The sequence below is a fragment of the Barbus barbus genome (genome assembly GCF_936440315.1).
Source record: "Barbus barbus genome assembly, chromosome: 9".
In the NCBI taxonomy this organism is placed as follows: Eukaryota; Metazoa; Chordata; class Actinopteri; order Cypriniformes; family Cyprinidae; genus Barbus; species Barbus barbus.
In genome coordinates, this window is record NC_136737.1 from 14104850 (window position 1) to 14129635 (window position 24786).

The 24786-nt window shown below is 35.8% G+C and overlaps 3 protein-coding genes across 5 annotated transcripts in view; 1 reads left to right on the top strand and 2 right to left on the bottom strand.

The window, feature by feature from the left end:
• The window catches only part of cpamd8 (C3 and PZP like alpha-2-macroglobulin domain containing 8), a gene marked incomplete at its 5' end in the record, with an annotated part of 38925 nt that extends 37996 nt beyond the window's left edge, over window positions 1–929 (bottom strand). The window contains one exon of the mRNA XM_079425140.1: window positions 841–929. Within this exon, the coding sequence (XP_079281266.1) occupies window positions 841–929 (89 nt within the window). The remainder of the gene's footprint in view (window positions 1–840) is intronic.
• Window positions 930–2986: 2057 nt separating this feature from the next.
• Window positions 2987–24771, top strand: LOC306874850 (required for excision 1-B domain-containing protein-like). 2 transcript variants are annotated; one of them, XR_013784670.1, is made up of 6 exons: window positions 2996–3108; window positions 5974–6056; window positions 8609–8813; window positions 9249–9337; window positions 11363–11512; window positions 24719–24771. XR_013784670.1 is itself a non-coding variant. In XM_079425132.1 (5 exons), exons 1-5 carry the CDS (start codon window positions 3106–3108, stop codon window positions 11433–11435), a joined length of 453 nt encoding a protein of 150 aa, XP_079281258.1. In that variant the 5' UTR covers window positions 2987–3105; the 3' UTR covers window positions 11436–13552. The 2 variants fall into 2 exon arrangements, 1 of the variants encoding a protein (XP_079281258.1); XM_079425132.1 differs by lacking the exon at window positions 24719–24771 and having other exon boundaries at window positions 2987–3108; window positions 11363–13552.
• Window positions 12670–20435, bottom strand: crlf1b (cytokine receptor-like factor 1b). Of its 2 annotated transcripts, XM_079425131.1 has the most exons (8): window positions 19445–20435; window positions 18088–18366; window positions 17866–17995; window positions 17608–17774; window positions 16727–16884; window positions 15360–15528; window positions 13739–13920; window positions 12670–13159 (listed from the first exon to the last, which is right to left on the bottom strand). In XM_079425131.1, the coding sequence occupies exons 1-8, from the start codon at window positions 19572–19574 to the stop codon at window positions 13136–13138; spliced, it is 1239 nt and encodes a 412-aa protein (XP_079281257.1). In that variant the 5' UTR covers window positions 19575–20435; the 3' UTR covers window positions 12670–13135. The 2 variants fall into 2 exon arrangements, with proteins under 2 accessions (XP_079281257.1, XP_079281256.1); XM_079425130.1 differs by lacking the exon at window positions 12670–13159 and having other exon boundaries at window positions 13568–13920.
• Window positions 24772–24786: the final 15 nt, after the last annotated feature.

Sequence of the window (24786 nt, forward strand, 5' to 3'; positions counted from 1 at the left end):
TGCTATCAATGTAACATCAATAACTTTCTCAAATAACCAAGAAGAACCCTAAAGTGATACTTAATAAGAAAAATTAACCTGGTGTCCTACAAAAGAATCACTGAAGAACCTTTAGAAGTATAAAGACCACAGTCTTCTAATGTCCCTTGGGAAAGCGAACTGAATTGCATTCTTAAGAACATGAGGAGAATAAATTGGGTTGGGCACATACATTTATCTCACATTATCTCACATATCATTACATAGAAGCATTAAACCTTAAAAATTGAGTTTCTTGATCATACCAACAGTGGGAAATCTGTGACTAAGACAATGACATAAACTTTCAATTTTTGTTATTGATGAAACATAACAATGACCTGTTTTGAAAGAACATCTCTTGGGAGTTTGTTCATAACATAATGTCAGCTGTACCACCCTTTACAAAAATGTACCATGGTAACCATAGTTTCTATCAAAATAACAGACACTACAGTTACTGTTATAACAAAACTGTAGTATCTTGGCATGCACATGAAAACTTCTTTGAAGAGGATCCCATACTAGTTAACCATGGTGTGTTACACTAGTAAATTCATTGACTTTTTGGTAGCAATTATAGTTACCATAAGCATTTGTAACGGATAACATGTTATTTGGTAGTAACACCCACGCACATCAACAGCAGCTGTGCTGCTGAATTTATTTGTTGTTGCACAAGGAAACATTTCCACAGGCGAGCAACAAACTACTGAGGATGCCTTTATCACCTGACGGAAGTCTTTCCAAGACATGAATGCTTGAAATGAAAAAAAAAACGGTTCGGTATCATTCATAAAAGAGCACTACAAACATACTTACTGTCTTTCTTGTGAATGAACTCCACTCATTACACACATGAACACAGTCCACAGAGTCCAGGATTTGTGGTGCACATGTAAAACTCTCATTTTGTCCCTCGTTTGTTTTGTGTCTCCGGTGCAGGGCGTGCAACGTTTTTTGATCCCAATTGCCAATGTTGTGTCCGTGCAACTGATTATTTGAACTCCTCTCCACACGTAAAGACAATCCCTCTTGGCGTATTTATCCGCCTTAGTTCCGATTGCTCATATTTCAGCATTAAAACTTATCTCCATCCACCCCACCCCTTGTGTAGCACGGTATTTAATGCACATCAGATCCAGTGAGCTGAGCCCCACAGTCTGCTTTTGCCCCTTTGAACTCTCCAGGCTTTTGTCTCATTCAGTGGTGTGTTAGAACAAGTCTTGCAGAGCCCCTCTCAGCTAGTAGAGACAAGACTTCACTGTCCTGCAACGCCGCCTGGAAGCTCTACAGGTCCGGTTGAATGAGACCTTAAAGATCCGAATGCTTCAGTCGGTTAATGTTTAACAACATGCATTAATTTAATGCATGTGATAAAAATAAAAATAACCTAAATATTACTTAACCGAGCCGTTTCTGACATACTAAAAGTTTGCTTTAAAATATAAAACTTCAACCTAATGTGAATTCATTTTGATCTGGAAGCGCAGTAAAGGTTTTAGCATAATATAGGACACTGGCGCCCCCTAGTGGCCCTTTATCACGAGACATTTAATATTAGCGTTGTGTTCATAAAATGATTTAACAACGTTTTATAATAAATGATAATTTTATAATGTTTTTAAGATACTGAATGGATTAAAAGCGGTATTTATGTTACTATATTATAAAATCTATTGCATTGCTTCATTATAGAGAAAATATACATATTGCGCATAACAATATAAATGTAATTTTACTATAAATATTCATATTTTTATATGATTTTAAGAAATTATGCCTCTATTTGCTTTGTCACAAGTCATAATACGTACAAACGGAAGAGCTCTGAGTTTATTGTTTTGTTATTACGAACATTATATCAACCAATAAATAGCAGTTACAATACAAAAATACACAATAATAATATTAATAAAAAAGAAAACTAAACAAAAAAATATATAATGAAAAAACAAATAAATTACTAGACATGGGTATAAAATTAAACAAAACACATTACATTCAAATTAAACAGCTTACAAATTTCAGCTGTTTTATTACATGAGTTAGAAATAGTCCCAAAGTAATGCTGTATTTCAGCAAGCAGACATGAGAATTTACATTTATGTATATAACATTTTGTTAACAAGATAAGGAGATTAAGTACATTTTGTTTAGCTGTAAAAGCACAAATTTTAAATTAACAAATTCAAACTAAATATTTTCCCAAAGTAAAGAAAAATCTTCATCACTATTTTCAATAACAATATTCAATATTCAAAATTTTCAATAAAGAGAGATCTTTCCACAACAATTTAGGGTAATGGCTAGTGGCAAAATAAATGCACTATAGTCTCGGGGTGCTGAACAGTTTGTATCAATATTCTTTAAGAAAGTATTAACAGGATATATATGATGGATAGTTCAAAAGGAAACTTTCATCTTATTAGTAATTAAGTATCTATTTGGAATCAGCCAAACGTTCCAGAGACAAAAACATTCCAATCAACCGTAACATTTGGAACTGATACAAATTCATTAAGAAATAACAAACGTATTGATATATTAGAAGAAGTGAAAGAAGGTAAAATAGAGGGATAGGGGGTCTATTAACTCCAGATGGTATGGCATCAAAAACAATAGTAAATTCTTTAGAGGTAACAAATGGGAATATTAGAACGACAAATTCTTTATAATTTAATAAGTGGCCATTTTCATTAAACAACTGATTTACCAGTAAAATATCTGCCTCAAACACTGCCTCAAAAAAAAAAAATATTCATTGACTTTACTAAAAAAGCATTAAGGTAAGTGCTTGCAAACTATTTATTTTAGCTACATTTAAATAAACAAATTTAGTTGACTAAATTTCAACATTATTATTTTATTGCTAAATGTTGCTAAAATAAATTGTTCGCAACCACTTACCTTATTAAATGTAGTATCAGCACATAAGCATTGAGGTGACGTCAGGTGACGTTGTATTACGTCGCGAACCCAAACAGGAAGTGAGTGCGAGCGCGTGCTGCGTGACTGAAAGAAACATACTCATGTTGCTTCTCAGAAGGCTTATCTGCCAAGCTACGAAAACACAGTTTTAGTAACATGGTAAGTTAGTTTTAACTCGGCTTGTATCATATAATCACATTTAGGAATATTAAATGATTAGAAATATATACAACGTAGCGAATTTGCTAAAGCTAGTCTATCAGAAGTAGAATTCTAATAGAATAGAGTTGGTAACACTTTAGTATAGGGACCAATTCTCACTACTAACTAGTTGCATATTATCATGCCAGTTATTAACATATTGGCTGTTCATTACTTACAAAACACATATTCTGCATGACCATATTCTACATCCCAGGGCTCGCAAAATTTCTAAATCCCTGCTAACGTTACTCTTCAGATTTTGGTAACGTTAGCCCGAAAATTAATTTAAGTAGCCCAAATAAAATAAAGACCATAAATGTCAATCAAAAACATTTTCAATACACAAATATCAACGAATATCAAGGAAAGACAGGTATCTGCAGAATTCTTAATTTAAAGCAATTTTAAAAATAATTTCTTATACCATTTAACGTATTTAAAACTGTCCAAGGCCTTAAAAACTCTTCAGTTTCGTTGTATCAAATTTAAGGACCCGTGGGAGCAATGTTCCCTCTCATTTTTTTTCTTGCTGAGCAAAACTTTTCTCTATTGGGCGGACATATCGGGCACCTGAGCAAAAGCATTCTTTATACCAGACCTGTACAGCACGCACACAAAAAAGTGTGTAACTTTTAACTTTAATGTGTTATTTATATTTGATTTGACCCTTGATGTAAATAAATGATGTACATTTTAGTTTACCTGAGAAAATATTTTTACTGTACAATACACTGCAGTTCAAAAATGCTCATCAAGGCTGTATCTATTTGATAAAAAATACTGAATATTATTTCACAAAATAATATTGTGAAATATTACAAATTAAAATAAATGTTTTCTATTTTAATATACTTTAAAATGTAATTAATTCCTGTGAAGCAAAGCAGTATTTTCAGAGTCACATGATCCTTTAGAAGTCATTTTAATACGCTGATTTTTAATCAATGTTGGAAACAGTTTTTTGCTTTTTTATTTTCTTTTCTTTTTTATCCTGTATTTTTTTGGGACCTGTGATATTTTTTAAAAATAAAAAGTTAAAAAGAACAGTGTTTAGTCAAAATAGAGATTTTTGTTACAATATAAACTATTCAAAAGTTTGGGGTCAGAAATGTTTTTCTTTCATTTTTAAAGATACTTTACTTTCTTTACTTAACTTACTTTAAAGAAAGTTCAATAAACTTTATTCAGCAAGGATGTGTTAAATGGATAAAATTGATGGTAAAGACCTCTATTGTTAGAAAATATTTCTATTTTGAATAAATGCTGTTCTTTTAAACTTTTTGTTAATCAAAGAAAAAAGTAACACGTTCCAAATAAATATTAAGCAGCTCAACAGTTTCAACACTGATCATAAATAGATAATAAAGATAATAGATAATAAATCAGCATATTAGAATGATTTCTGAAGGATGTAATGAGTAATGATGCTGAAAATACAGCTTTGATCACAGGAATAAATGCTATTTTAAAGTATAGGTATTAAAATAGGAAACCAATATTAGAAATTGCAATAATATTTCACTTTATCACTGTTTTTCTGTATTTTTTAAATGAATACAGCCTTGATGAGCAAGAGACTCAAAGTCAAAAACTCAAAAACAAGGTCAATTATTTATCAGGTTTATAATATAGCCCTAACATAATATATTATCAAAACAAACGATTTAAACTGATAGAATAGAATAGAATAGAATAGAATAGAATAGAATAGAATAGAATAGAATACAAACTGAAGCCAAACTTAAGCTGAGATCTATCATTTAAATATAAAAAGTGAACATATGAATTCTTCTATAGCGGTCTAAACATGGTTATGAAGTACAGTTTGTACAATACTCTTGTGTGACTGAACATGTTTCAGAGTTTTGTTACCCATCCTCCTCTATTTCCAGCACTTAATCAAGCCACTCTTCTTTAATACATGAGGACGTTTTATTTCACATGTCACTGCGTTTGTGTTGTCTCTCCTGTTGAGCGCACCGCAACCACTGAAGTATTCACTTTCTACAGCGACTCATTTGGTGCATATCTTTCTCTTTCTATGAAACCGGTTAACCACATTCACTGGCTCGAACTGTCGTGACATCAGCTCTATAGCGGTTTGCCCGAGCATTGCTATTCTTTCCCTTTTACTGCAGCATTCAATCAAATGGCTTCCCAACTCATTTGTGTATCCGTGAGGCACATTATTTCTTCTGCTTCTTCGGTGGAAGAAGAGCGCGCTCAGCTTAGAGGGAACACTGCGTGGGAGCCCTGTATTTTAAGATAGCCCGTCGGGCAGGGCAGTGATACATTTTGATAGCCGAGAGGAAACACAATAGCCCCGGGACGTCGGGCTAGCAATTTTGCGAGCCCTGCATCCCTAATGCTACCAGTACCTAAACTTAACTAACTATTAATAAGAAGCAAATTAGGAGTTTATTGAGGAAAAAGACGTAGTTAATGGTTTGTTAATAGCGAGAATTTGACCTTAAAATAAAGTGTGACCATAAAGTTACATATTAACATTTATTACATATAAATCATTTAATAGCAAAAAAATTATAGTCATAAAGTGACACATTAACAAAATAATAATAAATCATGAATACATTTATAATTGCATTTAAAATTATATCACTAACAAAATATTACCATGCTTTTAACTGTTTAAATTGTATTGTATATAAATATGTATGTGTGTGTGTGTGTATGTATGTATGTATATATATATATATATATATATATAGAGAGAGAGAGAGAGAGAAATGGATTCATATTGTTCTTAGTCTTTTAGATGTTGTGATTTCTGAGTCTATTCTATTTATTCCTTTTTAAAAGGCACCTACAGATTTCAAAAATTTGGTCAGAAGATTTGATGTACTTCGAGCTGAGCGTGTGGAGGCATACAAGCTATTTGAGGAGTCAGTTTATTTCTATCTATCTATCTATCTATCTATCTATCTATCTATCTATCTATCTATCTATCTATCTATCTATCTATCGTCTGTCTGTCTATCATCTGTCTGTCTATCTATCTATCATCTGTCTGTCTGTCTATCTGTCTATCTATCTATCATCTGTCTGTCTATCTATCTATCATCTGTCTATCTGTCTCTGTCTGTCTGTCTGTCTATCTATCGTCTGTCTGTCTATCTATCATCTGTCTGTCTGTCTGTCTATCTATCATCTGTCTGTCTATCTGTCATCTGTCTGTCTGTCTATCTATAATCTGTCTGTCTGTCTCTGTCTGGCTGTCTATCTATCATCTGTCTGTCTGTCTGTCTATCTATCATCTGTCTGTCTATCTATCGATCATCTGTCTATCTGTCTCTGTCTGGCTGTCTGTCTATCTATCATCTGTCTGTCTGTCTGTCTATCATCTGTCTGTCTATCTGTCTCTGTCTGTCTGTCTATCTATCATCTGTCTGTCTGTCTATCTATAATCTGTCTGTCTGTCTCTGTCTGGCTGTCTGTCTATCTATCATCTGTCTGTCTGTCTGTCTATCTATCATCTGTCTGTCTATCTATCTATCATCTGTCTGTCTATCTATCTATCATCTGTCTATCTGTCTCTGTCTGGCTGTCTGTCTATCTATCATCTGTCTGTCTGTCTGTCTATCTATCATCTGTCTGTCTATCTATCGATCATCTGTCTATCTGTCTCTGTCTGGCTGTCTGTCTATCTATCATCTGTCTGTCTGTCTGTCTATCATCTGTCTGTCTATCTGTCTCTGTCTGTCTGTCTATCTATCATCTGTCTGTCTGTCTATCTATAATCTGTCTGTCTGTCTCTGTCTGTCTGTCTGTCTATCTATCATCTGTCTGTCTATCTATCTATCATCTGTCTATCTGTCTCTGTCTGGCTGTCTGTCTATCTATCATCTGTCTGTCTGTCTGTCTATCTATCATCTGTCTGTCTGTCTATCTATAATCTGTCTGTCTGGCTGTCTGTCTGTCAAAAATATCGATATTTCGATAAATATCGATACTGAAATATCTGAACGGTACCAATATTAATTTCCCGAAGTATCATAAAAACGGAATTTACAGTTTAACGCGGAATGTCACGGAATTTGTCAAAGTTTGGATGAATTAATCAAAAGTAGGTCATTACACTTAAATCAAATCGCGATATGGACTAGTATCTGTAAATATTAAGCTGCAAAAGTGGATTTAAATATGAATCCTGCATGTTCTGCGCGTCTCTGTGTGAATGTGCTGCACGTGCGGTTGTGTTTACTAATGTGGCGCTCGCGGTGATTTCAGCGTCTGCCGTCTCAACGAGGACATAAATACATCAACAATATCTCCAGAACTGATCTGAAAGGCACTTTACGAGCATTTTACCATTTAATTTGAGGAAAACTAGCATCATATCATACACACACAGAACTTTAAAGGTATTCACGGCAACCCGTCAAAATAAAAGTTCGGTTTAACAGCCTATTAAAGACCGTGTGCCAGAAATAGGCTATATTACTATTATTTAGTAGAATGTGCATAATACTACTACTTACTACTACTGTTAATTTTTTAAAAAGAAATAATCACAAAATATTTTAATTTGAATAGTAAATCCCCTTCATTTGCCAAAAATGTAAATGTTTAATTTTCATTAATTCAAATATAAATTAATTAAAATTGTTTTATGCCTTCATCTGATATCCAGTAAAATTTAAATACACAATACAGAATTTCTGAGGGGGAAAACACATTTCATAAGGCTACTGTAAGAATAAATACAAATTGTTTGTATGCATTCAAATAGTAGACATGCTAAAACACAGAATTTGGTAACAATAAAACATAAGGTGAGAAAAAAATAAAACATTTCATACGGCCCTAAACGTGTCATTTTTGTTACACTTTTAATAAATTAAATGTTAAATTGTATAATTTTCATGATTTTAATGAATTAGACATGCTTTTAGATTAATAGTATTTAATTTGACCATTAAAAAAAAAGAATCCAGAAAAATTCAAACGGGAAAAAAACGGAATCCAGAAAAATTCAAATGGAAAAAATTAAATGTAGAAAAAAAATAAAACGGATTTCATAGGGCCCTATATCTGGAAATATTTTGGTTATGAAGCAAATTAGAATATCAACAAATAGAACTTTGGATTTTAATTAGTACATGTATTAGTAAACGTTAGTTTCAATTAACATTTAACTAAGATTAATAAAAGATTAATAAATAAATCAACAAATGCAGTGCCTCAAGACATTTTTTTGTTCATGTAAAATATACCGCATGTTCTCGACTTGTTACATTTATCTTTAAAAAAATTACCCCCTTAATATTGTAGCAGTTTTTTTCTCCGTGGTATCGAAAATGGTATCGAATATCAATATTTTTCAAGGTATCGTATCGAAGTTAGAAATTCCAGTATCGTGACAACACTAGTCTGTCTATCTATCATCTGTCTGTCAAAGATTATTTGAGGTAATACAGCTGTTGTTTTTTCTCAGGGGTCATGAGGCGTACTTAAGGACAGGGCCCCATTATGACTTCGAGCACTACAAACAGCTGGTACATGAGATAACGAAAGCATTCTGTGGCATTTCCAAAGAGGTTCTGCAGATTAAAGAGCAACTGCACCAAGACTTCGACCGGCCCGTCCTCTCCGAACACATTGACAAACTGCAGATTAAAGAGAAGGAGAAACTAGAGCTGGTGGGCACTGTATTGTTACAAAATGCACTGCGCACAGATTTTATTTAAAAAATAAACCATTCCAATTTGCTTTTTCCAAATTTGATAAAAATAATGAGTGCACCAACATTAAACATTGAAGCTGCAAATACTTCAAGTTGATTCATCAGGTTGGAAATGAAAAGTTGAGTGCATTGCATTATGGGATACAGCATTTCAGACAGTGCGCTGGGTCATTAAGATATTTTAAAGGAATGTTAGGATGTACACACTCAAGCATATTTAGTTAGAAATGTTATTAGTTAAACATTTCAGTCCTGCATATCTTAAATGATTTTGCTCCTCCCTTCTTTGCTCCTCCCTCTGTATAAGACTGAAACAGTATTGAACCAAATGTATATGTTCTGTAATTTGTTACTGTATTCTTAATGTTTATCTATATTTATGACTTTGCAGACAGCTAAGTTACAGTTGGCCAAGCAGAATGCCCAGGATCACCCAGAAAATGAGGATTTCCAAGAGAAAGTCCGTGAGATCAAACAGGAGTAAGTACAACTGTGTATATACATTTTGCAGATTTTTAAAATGGTTTTATTTAATATTAACTTGTAATTTATATTTAATTAAATGCATTACTTTATATATTATATTGATTTGTAATTGTGTAAAATCAAATTTAATTATAAATATATAATTGTGTGTGTATAATGCATATATATTAAATTTACACACGCACACAAGTGGGTGAATATATACTATTGAATATATACAGTGGGTACGGAAAGTATTCAGACCCCCTTAAATTTTTCACTCTTTGTTATATTGCAGTCATTTGCTAAAATCATTTAAGTTCATTTTTTTCCTCATTAATGTACACACAGCACCCCATATTGACAGAAAAACACAGAATTGTTGACATTTTTGCAGATTTATTAAAAATGAAAAACTGAAATATCACATGGTCCTAAGTATTCAGACCCTTTGCTCAGTATTTAGTAGAAGCACCCTTTTGATCTAATACAGCCATGGGTCTTTTTGGGAAAGATGCAACAAGTTTTTCACACCTGGATTTGGGGATCCTCTGCCATTCCTCCTTGCAGATCCTCTCCAGTTCTGTCAGGTTGGATGGTAAACGTTGGTGGACAGCCATTTTTAGGTCTCTCCAGAGATGCTCAATTGGGTTTAAGTCAGGGCTCTGGCTGGGCCATTCAAGAACAGTCACGGAGTTGTTGTGAAGCCACTCCTTCGTTATTTTAGCTGTGTGCTTAGGGTCATTGTCTTGTTGGAAGGTAAACCTTCGGCCCAGTCTGAGGTCCTGAGCTCTCTGGAGAAGGTTTTCTTGGCCGCATTCATCTTTCCCTCGATTGCAACCAGTCGTCCTGTCCCTGCAGCTGAAAAACACCCCCACAGCATGATGCTGCCACCACCATGCTTCACTGTTGGGACTGTATTGGACAGGTGATGAGCAGTGCCTGGTTTTCTCCACACATACCTCTTAGAATTAAGGCCAGAAAGTTCTATCTTGGTCTCATCAGACCAGAGAATCTTATTTCTCACCATCTTGTGGTCCTTCAGGTGTTTTTTTGTGTCTTGCACTGAGGAGAGGCTTCCGTCGGGCCACTCTGCCATAAAGCCCCGACTGGTGGAGGGCTGCAGTGATGGTTGACTTTCTACAACTTTCTCCCATCTCCCGACTGCATCTCTGGAGGTCAGCCACAGTGATCATTGGGTTCTTCTTTACCTCTCTCACCAAGGCTCTTCTCCCCCGATAGCTCAGTTTGGCCGGACGGCCAGCTCTAAGAAGGGTTCTGGTCGTCCCAAACGTCTTCCATTTAAGGATTATGGATGCCACTGTGCTCTTAGGAACCTTAAGTACAGCAGAATTTTTTTTGTAACCTTGGCCAGATCTGTGCCTTGCCACAGTTCTGTCTCTGAGCTCTTCAGGCAGTTCCTTTGACCTCATGATTCTCATTTGCTCTGACATGCACTGTGAGCTGTAAGGTCTTATATAGACAGGTGTGTGGCTTTCCTAATCAAGTCCAATCAGTATAATCAAACACAGCTGGACTCAAATGAAGAACCATCTCAAGGATGATCCGAAGAAATGGACAGCACCTGAGTTAAATATATGAGTGTCACAGCAAAGGGTCTGAATACTTAGGACTGTGTGATATTTCAGTTTTTCTTTTTTAATAAATCTGCAAAAATGTCAACAATTCTGTGTTTTTCTGTCAATATGGAGTGCTGTGTGTACATTAATGAGGAAAAAAAATTAACTTAAATGATTTTAGCAAATGGTGTGTATATGTAATCATGTATCACTGTAATTCATTATTTTTATATAGAATATCATTTATATGTTATAGAATATTTTAATAATTTAAATGTTAAGAAAGTATTTATTAATTAGGCTACGCTCTATATTTATCACTCTATATATTTCACTGTTGTAATGTTTCATCCTGGTTTTGATGCACAGTACTTGCTATATCATGTTAATGATTAAAACCTAGTGTTCTTCTAAACATCCGAATGAAAAAACTCTTTCTGTTTCTTTCTATCTCTGTCAGTATCATAAAGAATACAGCCGCTTTAAGTGAGATTCTGCAAGACTTCAAGTATGACTCAGAGGAGCCGGAGTGAGATTCAGTCAGTCTCGGGAGACAGAGATGGATACAGATCCTCTATGAACTTTCCTTTCTAATGAAGAGTCATCTAAGGTATCGATCGCTGTCTCAGGCGTTGCATAGACAGAGTGCATTGCTGTTGCTGATGCAGGCTTTGCAATGCATATTTTTATTAAAGAGAGTTTGGCATCTTTTATTTCATTATTTTTTATACATTTAGAATAGCTTATGATGTTTTTGTTTGCTAAACCAACACAATGTTCATTTAAAGCATAGATCTGTTCATTCGGAAAGTAAATAGAGTTCATTGTTATGTGCATAATAATAATATTCAGCAAAAGCTAATGTGTTAGAAAATATATGAACATTCCTTAAATATTTTACATATTTCAGACATTTATACAGACAAAACTATTTATACATAATGATACAGTATTTACATGATGTTTTTGATCACAGAGGACAAACAAATTGCAAGTTGCATTTCAAATACCAATTTAATCTCGTGCGTTTATCAATTAAAGGGACAGTACACTAAAATGAAAAGTTTGTCATTATTCACTCACCCTCATTTCATCCCAAACCTGTATGAGTTTCTTTCTTATGTGAAAGGTTAAAAAGTACCATAAAGTGGTCCATGTGACTTTATTCAGCCTTCTGAAGTTTTGTATAAGGTGAATTGGATCATTTAGTGAAATGAACTCAAGATTTGTGAATGAAAAATCTATGTCTAATCTGTCAGGTTTTGTCATTTTCAATCCACTCGTTGCGTGTCTGCGAATGTCAGCAAGATGTAAATGTCCTTGTTTTGGATGACAAGTTTTTTTGTTTTTTTCTTAATGAAATCGATAAAATATAAAGTCTTTTGAAGCCATATGTTAGTTTTGTGTCCGAGTCAATCGAACTCAAGATTCATGAATGAATCGTTCAGATAAGTTTGATTCATTTATAACATCACTAGTTCTCTCAGGAACTAGATTTAAGGGAGATGACATGTTTTTCAGTGAACAATGATTCAAAGGGATAGTTCACCCAAAAATGAAAATTCTGACATGAATTACTCCCCCCCTCATGTTGTTCCAAACCCATAAGACCTTCGTTCATCTTCGGAACACAAATGAAGGTATTTTTGATGAATTTCGAGAGCTCTCTGACCCTCTATAGACAGCAAGGATCCTTACACGTTCAAAGTCCACAAAACTATACTTTTGTTCATTCTGGAGCTTCGGTCCTCTTTTTTTTTTTTTTTTGTAACTATCCCTTTAAGAGATTAATATTTAAATGCTCATTTTTTTGTTGTTGCTTATGAATTCTTACTCTTGGCAAATTAAATTTAGTTTGTAAAATCTGTCAGTTTTTGTCATTTTCAATCCACTTGTTGAGTTGCAAAGGTCCTTTTTTTGGATGAAAGGTCAATAAGAATGAGAGAGATTTTTAAAGCATTTTATACTCTCTCTCGTAATTTGGAGTCTTTCTTTATGTTTTAATGCCCTTATAAATTACATGTCTGAGACAAAAGCGCACTTCCTTTGACGTATTTGATGGGGACAACAGCAGGAGGCAAACAGTAGATCATGTTGCCAAACGACAGGCTCCTTGCAGATCCCTTCGGAGAGTCTTGGTTCATTCAAATGAAAGACCCAAGCACTGGAGAGTGATAAAAACCTTGTTGTCGCAGGCCCCCGCAAACTCTCCCAAGCCTTCTTTAGAGTTTCACTATGATTTACCGCTTTGTAGTACCTGAAAGGCAAGACAATGGCATTTACAAGTTAATGTGATGAGTTGATATATGGGGACAGAGGAGCGTAATTGGTACCAGCCATTCTTGTGGCAGTTACATCGTGTTCTTCAAAGGACAGTGTGACTAATGAAGCGACCTAAGTTTCCCAACAGTCGTCAGTGCCAAAGCAACAGTAACCACTGAATCAGTTCAGAGAGCGTGCAGCGGATGTCGGTTAGCGTTCGAGAACGCCACACAAGACTTCTCAGGCTCGGTTGGTTCGCAGCTGAAGCTTTGCTGCACAGTCTAACCTAAAAGGAATTTATTAGCATTCCGGCTGAATACTTTGAGTGGCTGTTTCCTCTCTGTTGTGGTAACGTCTGAAGATTATATGATGCTTCGCTATTAGTAAACGCAATCAAATGTGAGCCTATTGATCAAAAGAATAAACTGATCTTTTGGTTCTCTTTTTTGTGGGTCACATAAAACCACAAAATGCTTTTTCTTTTTCGCACAGGCCCTATATCATGTGTGCCAACAGTAATGATTTGTCGTCTTGCTATGTGTCGCATAAGGAGGTACATTTTGTTCTTACTGACCTGGTCGTGCGTTTTCTGGGCTTTCTGCAGCCAGACACGCCATTGGTCGTAGAGTTTGATGCTGACATCCGTACAGCCGTAAGAGTGTTTGCGCATCCAGCCGAAAAACTGCTTAAGCTCCTTTCGTAGCGTTGAGTTGTGCTCGCTGGGCTTTGAATCGCACGAGCCAATATGTGACCTGTCTGTTTGGGAAATGACAATGCATTAATGTGATGAGTTTTTGGTGAGAAATTACACAAATCGTAACTGTAAATATTGGTGGCAAATTCAAACTTAAAATACTCAGTATATATATATATAGGACTGGGCAATTATAAAAAATTTTATTTATTTATTTATTGACCGTAATCAATATGGGATGCATGATATATCAGGAATATATCTTATCAAAATTAATATATATCCACTATATGTAATATAATATATACTGTATGAATTCACTTTAAGATTTTTTTTTTTTTTTAATTTAAGGGTTTTATTTTGAATTTAATTACAAAAGACTGTACATAATTTTAATATTGGTAATTTATCAGCCAAAAAATGAAAATGATCATCATCCTATCGGTAACAGTCTGAAATTTTGTATTGGTGAATTCCTAATCTCAATATTTATTCTGCCGAATCTTTTTGAAAAATGTATATATATATATAAATATATGATGAGATATATATATAATATATATCTGTGTTTCCCTACAGAATTTTTTATTTTAACTGTAATATATGAAAAATAACACATTTTTGACTGATGTGAAGTGAATTGTTAAGTTTGGAAGAGTTTTTTTTATTAATTATATATTATTATAGTTTCAATAACATTTTAATAATAACATTTTTAATTGTTTTCTTCTTTCGTTTTAATTTAAGAGTTAGAAATTTGGTTCTGTGTTTCTATTTAGCCTTAGTTTTAGTCATTTTAGTACTTAAACTTAAGCAATATTGTGTATAATGTGTAAGTATATTGTGATTCTTCAAATTTGAGTCACCCAGCTCTATACTTTACCCATTATTTGATTTTATTAAATTAGTGCGTGTACACATTTTCGATGCAAATCATCAGATAAATGCATTTGTAAGACATTTGTTAAATTCAACCCCAGTTGACGACAGTTGCTTAAATGCTGTCAATTGTAAAGTGTTGCCCTGAGCGATGTGCACATACCCATGAATAATAGGCTATTTACCAGCTCTCTGCTAATGATCTCCAAAGGATTAAACACAGAATGCAGGAGGGGGAGCTCAGATTTGCCATAACTCATATTGCTTGGCATAAAACAGAGCTTAATTACATCCTGTCTTTAATGCAAGACATGTAACATAATTTCTTACGAACCGAATCGGTTTCCACTAAGTTTCAGGTCAACCGCCTCTTTAATCTGAACATGCTCTAAAGACTCTTTTAATTTATCAATCTAAAAAAAGCCCAAAGAATTCATAAATTGTCCCCTTAAGCGCTTTGACATTTTGCTGAAGTCTTTTGAATCTACTTGTGAGAGATCTCTATCAAGTAGCTTGATGTTTTTTCAGTGTTTACATATGGTTTGAATCTAATTAGCTTGTGATGCAGAAACCTAATGTGAAGTAAAGGGACAATGCATTATTACGTTTTGATGTAACTCACCAATGCCAGGTGTTGACGCGGCGGTCGAGTGGCTCCAGTCACTCCAAATACCTGCTTTCTTCGAGCCGTAGATGCCTATCGGGTTGCAGCGTACCTGGACAAAATACACTGTACCAGCCCTGAGACCCGCTAACCGACAAGACGTCTGGTTTCCAGCATCATCTATGACCTCATGAGAAATAGAAAATAAAAACTAAGAATAATCTAAGTATGTGCACCAGACATTATATTGGGGAAAGCTGTTCACCCAAACATGTAATCTCTGTCTTTTTTTCCCACCTTCATGTCACTCCAGACCTGTAAAAGTTATACAGGTTTGAAACAACATCGTAATAGTGGTCCATAGGACTATTGCACTATATTCCAACCATTCTGAAACCATACGACAGGTTTCTGAAAAGAAAGAGTGAAATTATATCTGATAATCTTCCCCTCCAGTGAGATGTTAACTGCTAGATCCTAGCGTCAGTGAGTTGATTGTGAGAACTGGATTAGTCAGTTAATAAATGAATCATTCAATCAATCAATCAAAAAAGCTATCATATGAGTTCAAAAGACTTGGAATATAGCACATAAGTTGTGTGGACTACCTTTATGAGGCAGGACATCATTTTGGGGTTAGGTTAAGAAAGGAGTGGACAGGAGATTCCTTAAAAATTCTCATTTTGTGTTCCACAGAACGAAGAAACTTACGTAGAATCACCCGAGGCTGATTAAACATTAACAGAATATTCATTTTGGGGTGAACTGTTCCTTTAAATTTTGCTCTTGGAGGACCACTTTCCTGCATCATCTTAAAATTTAGCTCCAATATACAGTACCTGCTTGGAATTTTCTAGAGATCTTGAAGACCTTGATTAACTGGTTCAGGTGTGTTTAATTCGGACTGGAGCTAAACTCTGCTGGATGGTGGTCCTCCAGGATCAGGATTGGGCACCCCTGCTCTTTTGGACTATACCAGTGGTGGAAAATCCTGCTCTGTACTCTTGAAAATAAAGGTTCTTTATTGGTATCTATGGTTCCATGAAGAACCTTTAACATCTAGTGATGTTCACAGCGAAGCCACTGAATAGCCGTTTTTGGTTTCCCAAAGAACCTTTCAATGAGCACTTTTTTTTTTTTTCTTAGTGTGAAGAACATTTTAAAAAAATCTATCAAACCTTTTTACATAAAAATAAAGGTTCCAAAAAAGGTTCTTCACAGCAATGACAGAAGAACCATTTTGGGTTTCCAAAGAACTGTTCACTGAAAGGTCTTCAAGATTTCCAGATGGGTGTGTTGGGGCAGATTGTAACCAAACTCTAAAGGACATTGGCCCTCAATGAGCAGTATAGTCACTCGCCTGGACTAAACGATTCCAGCCATACCTTCCATTCGTCGCTCTCCTCCACGCGGTATCGTATCTGATACTTGGCCTGAAACAGGTAGTCTTTCAGGGCAGGAGGATTGCCCCAACGTACACTTAACTGATCTTCCAGATCTCCAACGCGGCTCACAAGGACATCAGGAGGCGGATCTGTAGTTACTGAAAGGAATATTTCACAACACCAAACATGTACGAAAGTCATTTTCAGAACTGTTGATTAAACCCAATAAAAGTCGGTAACCGTTAAACAATTCTTCCTTTCACTTCAAAGACTAGTTGCTTGTAATTGAATCTCCCAATAAACCTTCATCGATGCTCATTAGCTAGATAATATTTTGCCTTAACTACGGCAATCTCCCGTTTCCATTGTTGTTTGAAATGGCCGTGCTCCACTGCTACGTTTTTTAATCAAGCTTGCCTTTAGGGCAAAGCCAATCATGGAGCATTCCAGAGCTTATTGTTTCAGAAGATGAGGAAATGAGGCCTTAAAGATGTAGTAATGTAATATCTTCGCTTTTCTCAGCAAAAAGTGCTGATTGATGGATGTAGTTTAATTGTGATTAATTCGATTAATGCATTGGTATGTCAAATAAGTCATTTCATTTAAAATTTTAACCAATTGCCAACAGACTTTCAGCTGCCCATTGACCTTTAAAGTACTATTTTCACGAGTTGCCTTTTGGAAACGTTTCAGCTGTTGGAAAGTGTTTTTACAGTCTGTAAAAAATCTTTTCTCGCAGACGAGTGTGTGTGCACCATATGCGAGACTTTCAGATGGTTTTGTGCATTTATGTGCAAGTTAGTAAGCGTGAAGTTATCCCAAGTCACCTTGATCTCAACCTCAATTTTTCCACCAAACTAACATATTTTAGACTTACTTACCTACATCTAAAATGTCTAAGGTGATGACATCAGAAGAGGCAGAGCCGAGCTGATTGGTCGCCTCCACCCAAACTTCATATGGTGTAAAAATGGCAAGGTCGCGAGGAACGTAGCATGTATACGGCTGTCCTGTGTAGTCCTCACAGTCTTTCTCTTTCCCGTACCATCTAAATGGTTATTAAAATGGAAGAGTTGCATATTAAAAGGGATTCTTGCAAAACAGGTGTCGGTATAAAGTTTTTGGTGTCAAAATCTCACTTTAGTTTGTACTTGAGCATGTATTTGGTGTTGATGAACGTCTCTCCTTGACTTCCCGGACTCCATCTGCAGCTGAGATCCTTGGTGTTTCGTGACCAACATGTCAGGTTGACGGGTTTCTCAGGGGGCACTATATGTCAAATTAAAATAAAAAGAAGAGGACAGCATGAATATTCAAAAACATATGGCAAAAAAACAAGCTGGAAGTTTTCACAAACTCACAGCCAACATAAAGACATGATCCAGCCAACACTTCTCCATTGCTTCGGTGGCAAACCAGGTTGTCTCCTGATCGCTGCAAGGAGCCATTGAGTTGATGAAGTGTGACGCTGGATTCGGTCGGGCTAAGGATTTTATAAGTGTTTCTAGCCAAGCGTTTTCCATTCAGCGTCCAGTACAAGTATCTAGCTGTTACTTCCAGCTCGGCGCTAATGGTGCACACCGCAGTCAAGCTCGAGCCGATCTGAAGCACTGGATCCTGGGGGGATATGACAGCCAAGTCTGGGGGTCAGAAGAAGAGGAGACTTCATGATTCCAGCAATTTTACAACTGGATTTATGACCGTAGTTGGAAAGGTCTCACAAGGTCATTTTTCAGCAACTTAAGTGGTTTTCCATCTTGTAAATATTCGTCTTGTGTGCCCGCAGAGCTCATATTTATTCATGTTTAAAACATGTACAGAGGGAACGATGGCTGGATTTGAAGAGCTACTACTGGCCTTTGGAGAAACAGTGTTGATGCAGATAATTTCTGCTCCTGGTGGGAAGCAGACAAACTCTTTAACATGTGCCATTGGACACTAAGAAACACTGAAGAGATGGGAAACAAGACTGAAATATTAATGTATAAACTATGGTACTGTACTTGTTAGGAAAGACCTTGTTGGACGCTTTTACTCCTTTAGTATTGTTTGGAAAAACTGACCAATGAAAACTGACCAGTGAATGAACAATTCTATTCACAATAATTTTCAATTATGTACACAGTTTTCATCTCTTCTTGCGGAAGGATGTGTAAATTAATGAATTTGCTTTTTAAATAAATGAATTTGTATCCTTGATAATCTTATCATGTGACTGTTTCATAAAAACAATATTACACTCCAAGAGCTATTTTTGTCAATAACACGACTTCTTTTACTTTTGGTTTTTCTGTTTGTTAATACAGTTATTATCCTATTGTAGATATATTTAGATCTTAATATAGCATGTCTTTACACACGTTTGCATTAATTTCCATTAGTTTCTTCCAAAATGCAAGTTATTATTAGTGCTGTAAGCGATTATAAGGATGAGAAGTTTTCAGAACATTTCTGTCATAGTTTTTTTTTCTTTGGAAGAAATTTATCGCTAATGACAAGTTACCACAGTTAAAATGAATAAATCTTTCTTAACTATTGAATTTTACCGTAAACTAAGACGAATATGACCTCTAAATTGGCATAAACGTGAGTAGAGATGAAAATGAAAACATAAACACCTCCAATAAGACCTTTAAATGAAGATGAGAAGTCTGTAGATATCTTCTCAAATAACTTTACCTCAAAGTAAACTTCAAATACACTTGAAATTGTACTTACGTGCTGTGAGCGCATATGGAAGCATCGCAACAAAAAACAACATAATGACTAAAATTGTCATTTGTCTGCCGCGCGCGCTCTCAACTCGATTCTTGTCATGCTGATGGGAGCGCGCGCACGCATAATCCATTCTCCTTCACATAAATTGCTGAAAATGAAAAGCCTCAATCACCAGAAAGCTTCGTAAAAAATCATTGCTGGTTCTGGAAAGCACCACTATGCGGAGAGGACGCTCAGATTCACCTTCACTCTCAATTTTGGAGAAGAATCAATATAGCGCACGCCTCAAAAGCTGAAAAAGTTTATTCTTCTGAAGCTCCTCCCATGTCTTACCACACAGCCACAAGTCATTATTAGTAGCGCATCTGCAGCCAGTGTTTTCTTTTCTTTTTTGTATACCAAGTTGGCCACAACAGAAAATAATGAAACAAACCCTTCCCAAAATCCTTCCTTTTTGTATGTGTCTGCTGTTCCTCACGTAGGAATAGATATAGGCTACATCTAAAGTTTGTTCTACAGCCAATAACACACGATTCATTTTTGTCTACATCGCATAGTTTATAATGGTCTGTTTCGTGCAATGCAGCTCCACGCCCAGTGCTACTTTACAAGGAATTGTGTAATGCCTGAATAGTTAGAACACACTATAATTTAGAGATTATTTGATTCATTTCTCATAACCATAATTACATTTTTACTTATGAATGTGTATTGGACTTGAAACAGAACTTGCTTTTTTTCTATTAAAGTTAGGGTATGTGTTTTGATCCTGGTCACAGTTGTACTATTCAGTTTCAAACCTTACAGACATTAGAGTACGTATTCAAACATTAAAGTACACATAAACATATACATTCATACATACAGTGGCATGCAAAAGTTTGTGAACCCCTTGCAGAATGTGAATAATTTTAACAAAATAAGAGAGATCATACCAAATGCATGTCATTTTTTATTTAGTACTGTCCTGAATAAGATATTTTACATAAAACATGTAGTTTACAAGACAAATAAAAAAAGCTGAAATTATTAAAATAACCCCATTCAAAAGTTTGGGAACCCTTGGTTCTTAATACCGTGTGTGGTTACCTGGATGATCTACGACTGTTTTTGTTTTGTGATGGTTGTTCATGAGTCCCTTGTCCCATGAGCCAGGGGGTGAAAACTTTTTGAATTTGAAGATCAAGGTAAATTGTACTTAATTTGTCTTCCGGGAAACATGCAAATATCTTCTGTTGCTTCCGAAGGGCAGTACTAAATGGAAAAAAATTATATTTCAACAAAATAATACAATTTTGGACATCTTCATCCTGTTCAAAAATGTTCACCTCCCGGCTCTTAATGCATCGTGTTTCCTTCTGAAGCATCAGTGAATGTTTGAACCTTTTTTAATAGTTCTGTTTGAGTCCCTCAATTGTCCTCAGCATGAAAAGATGGATCTCAAAATCATACAGTCACTGCTGGAAAGGGTTCAAATATCCAAAAGATGTTGGAAAACTGAAGAATCTGCAGGATATGGAGGACTTTTCTGAAGAACAGTGCTCAGTTTAACTGTTCAAAACAAACAAGGGACTCATGAACAACCATCACAAAACAAAAAAACAGTCGTGGATCATCCAGGTAACCACAAGAACCAAGGGCTCCCAAACTTTTGAATGAGGTTATTTTAATAATTTCAACTATTTGTTTGTCTTGTGGACTATATATATATATCTTTTATGTAAAATATTTTACTCGGGACAATACTAAATAAAAAAATAACATGCATTTTGTATGATCTCTCTTATTTTTGTTAAAATTATTCAAATTTTCACAGATTCTGCAAGGGGTTCCCAAACCGCATGCCACTGTATATAATATATATATATATATATATATATATATATATATATATATATATATATATATATACAGTGAGGTCAATAAGTATTTGATCACCCTGTGATTTTGCAAGTTCTCTTACTTAGAAATCATGGAGGGGTCTACAATTTTCAGCATAGGTGCATTTCCACTGTGAGAGACAGAATCTAAAAATAAAAATCCGGAAATCACATTGTATGATTTTTTAACAATTTATTTGTGAATTACTGTGTCAAATACATATTTGATCACTTGCTTATCCGCCAGATTTCTGACCCTCAAAGACCTGTTATTTTGCTTTTAAATAGTCCAGCTACACTCTGCTCATGATTCTAAATTAGTAGCAACTGTTTGAGGTCGTTAGCTGTCATAAAGACACCTGTGCACCCCACAATCAGCCAAAGTCTAAGTAGCAACATGGGCAAAACCAAAGAGCTGTCAAAAGACACAAGAAACAAAATTGTAGACCTTCACAAAGCTGGAAAGGGCTACGGGGCAATTGCCAAGCAGCTTGGTGAAAAAAGAACAACTGTTGGAGCAATTGTCAGAAAATGGAAGAGGCTAATGATGACTGTCAATGTCCCTCGGACTGGGGCCCCACGGAAGATCTCTCCTCGTGGGGTATCAATGATGCTAAGAATGGTGAAGAATCAGCCCAGAACTACACGGGAGGAGCTGGTCAATGCCGTGAAGAGAGCTGGGACCATCGTTTCCAAGGCTACTATCAGTAATACACTAAGACGTCATGGTTTAAAATCTTGCATCGCACGGAAGGTTCCCCTGCTTAAGTCAGCCCATGTCCAGGCCCGTCTGAAGTTTGCCAGGGACCATCTGGATGATCCAGAGGAGTCATGGGAGAAAGTCCTGTGGTCAGATGAGACCAAAGTAGAACTTTTTGGTGTTAACTCCATTCGCTGTGTTTGGAGGAAGAAGAATGATGAGTATCATCCCAATAATACCATACCTACAGTGAAGCATGGGGCTGGAAGCATCATGCTCTGGGGGTGTTTTTCTGCACATGGGACAGGACGAGTCGACGACTGCACTGTATTAAGGAGAGGATGAACGGGGCCATATATTGTGACATATTGGGCAAAAACCTCCTTCCCTCAGTCAGAGCATTAAAGATGGGTCATGGCTGGGTCTTCCAACATGACAATGACCCAAAGCACACAGCCAGGAAAACCAAGGAGTGGCTCCATAAGAAGCATATCAAGGTTCTGGAGTGGCCTAGCCAGTCTCCAGACCTAAATCCAATAGAAAATCTTTGGAGGGAGCTGAAACTCCGTGTTGCTCAGCAACAGCAGGGCTCGACAGTGCGAGCATTTCACTCGCATTTGCGACTAAAAATAGAAAATAGATAAAAATAGATGTGTGCGAACTGGAAAATGTATTTAGGAGCACAAGGGCGAATACAAAACAAAATACAAAACAGCCTAACTTATACAGTAGCCTATAACAAACGTATTAATTTATTCTGTTTATTTATGGAAAAATTGCGATGCAGCCTCATATGATTACTTTAGAACTTTAAAAAGGCAACGGTTAAATTTAAATGAGCACAGATGAGAAGAAAAGCGGAGCGAGTTAAAGTGAAGACGCGCTGAATGACGCACATTCGCCACTAGAGGCCGCTGCCGCTGCCGTTACCCCGGTAACCCAGTAAACAAATCAGCTGCGCTACTTTCCTAAAACTGTGTAAATAATGTTTCACACTCACAGTCATTTAGATATTTATATTCGCTTTAGTCTTCACAATAGCATCAAATAATTCTTACTTAAAGACTTACTGAGCTATTTATTTTCAAACATTTTTTCTAAGCTAAAACATGGACCATCCACTGATCTATAATAGAGAACAGCGGGCCTATCTATATATCAACGACTGATTCGTTATTATTGTTCAGTAACACAAGGTCCATTAGTTAACATGAAAAAAACAATGACTGCATTTATTAATAATGCTATCTTAATTTCAACTTTTAATAATACATTATAAAATCAAAAGTTGTCTTAATATAATTCAATGGAGCTAACATTAACTAACATAGTTGTATTTTTTATTAATCAACATTAACAAAGAATATTAACTACTGCAACAATTAGCTATTGCACATTTTTGGGGAAGTCGTGGCCTAATGGTTAGAGAGTCGGACTCGTAATCGAAAGGTTACGGGTTCGAGTCTCCGGCCGGCAGGAATTGTAGGTGGGGGGAGGGAACGTCCAGCGCTCTCTCCACCCTCAATACCACGACTGAGGTGCCCTTGAGCAAGGCACCGAACCCCCAATTGCTCCCCGGGCGCCGCAGCATGGCTGCCCACTGCTCCGTGTGTGTGTGTGTGTGTGTGTGTGTGTGTGTGTGTGTGTGTGTGTGTGTGTGTGTGTGTGTGTGTGTGTGTGTGTGTGTGTGTGTGTGTGTGTGTGTGTGTGTGTGTGTGTGTGTGTGTGTGTGTGGGGGGGGGGGGGGATTTGTTCACTACTCACTGCTGTGTGTGTGCACTTGGATGGGTTAAAGGCAGAGCACCAATTTCGAGTATGGGTCACCATACTTGACAATACGTCACGACTTTAACTTTAAAAAAATTTTAGTTAATGTTAACCTGCTTTAATGTTAACAAATGGGACCTTACTTACCTATTGTTCTTTCGTTCATTTGAACAATCTTTTGCACTCTAATCTTGAAACACTTGTTTACTTTATATTTTTATGTATTTTTTAATTTTTGTAATTAAAATTTATGTAATTAAAGTCTTTTAGTAAATTATTTTTAATAAAGTGATTTAACCTGTTAGGAGGACAACACTTTTTTTCACTTAGAAATTATATATTGTGATTTAAAAACAAAAACATATACCGTGACAAAAGCGTCAATGATTATTGTGAAAATGTTATACCGACACAGTTTAATAGGATTATAACTAATTACATAATTAGCCTATTAAATAGTGTCTGAAGTAAAATTATTTAAAAACCTTGTGTACTTTCTGTATTCTGATAAATTAAATAATTGTGCTTGTAAATGTCTCTTTGTATCCCCTTGTTAAGCTAAAACACCTCATTTGAAAAACTTGCATTGCGCCCCTAAATTCTTTTTAATGCGCTCCTAAATTTTTTGACTTATGACCACATGTGCTCCTTGGGGAAAAGGTAAGCGTCAAGCCCTGAACAGCCCCGAAACCTGACAGATCTAGAAAAGATCTGTATGGAGGAGTGGGCCAAAATCCCTCCTGCAGTGTGTGCAAACCTGGTGAAGAACTACAGGAACCGTTTGACCTCTGTAATTGTTAACAAAGGCTTCTGTACCAAATATTAAAAATTTTGGACTCAAGTGATCAAATACTTATTTGACACAGTAATTCACAAATAAATTGTTAAAAAAATCATACAATGTGATTTCCGGATTTTTATTTTTAGATTCTGTCTCTCACAGTGGAAATGCACCTATGCTGAAAATTGTAGACCCCTCCATGATTTCTAAGTAA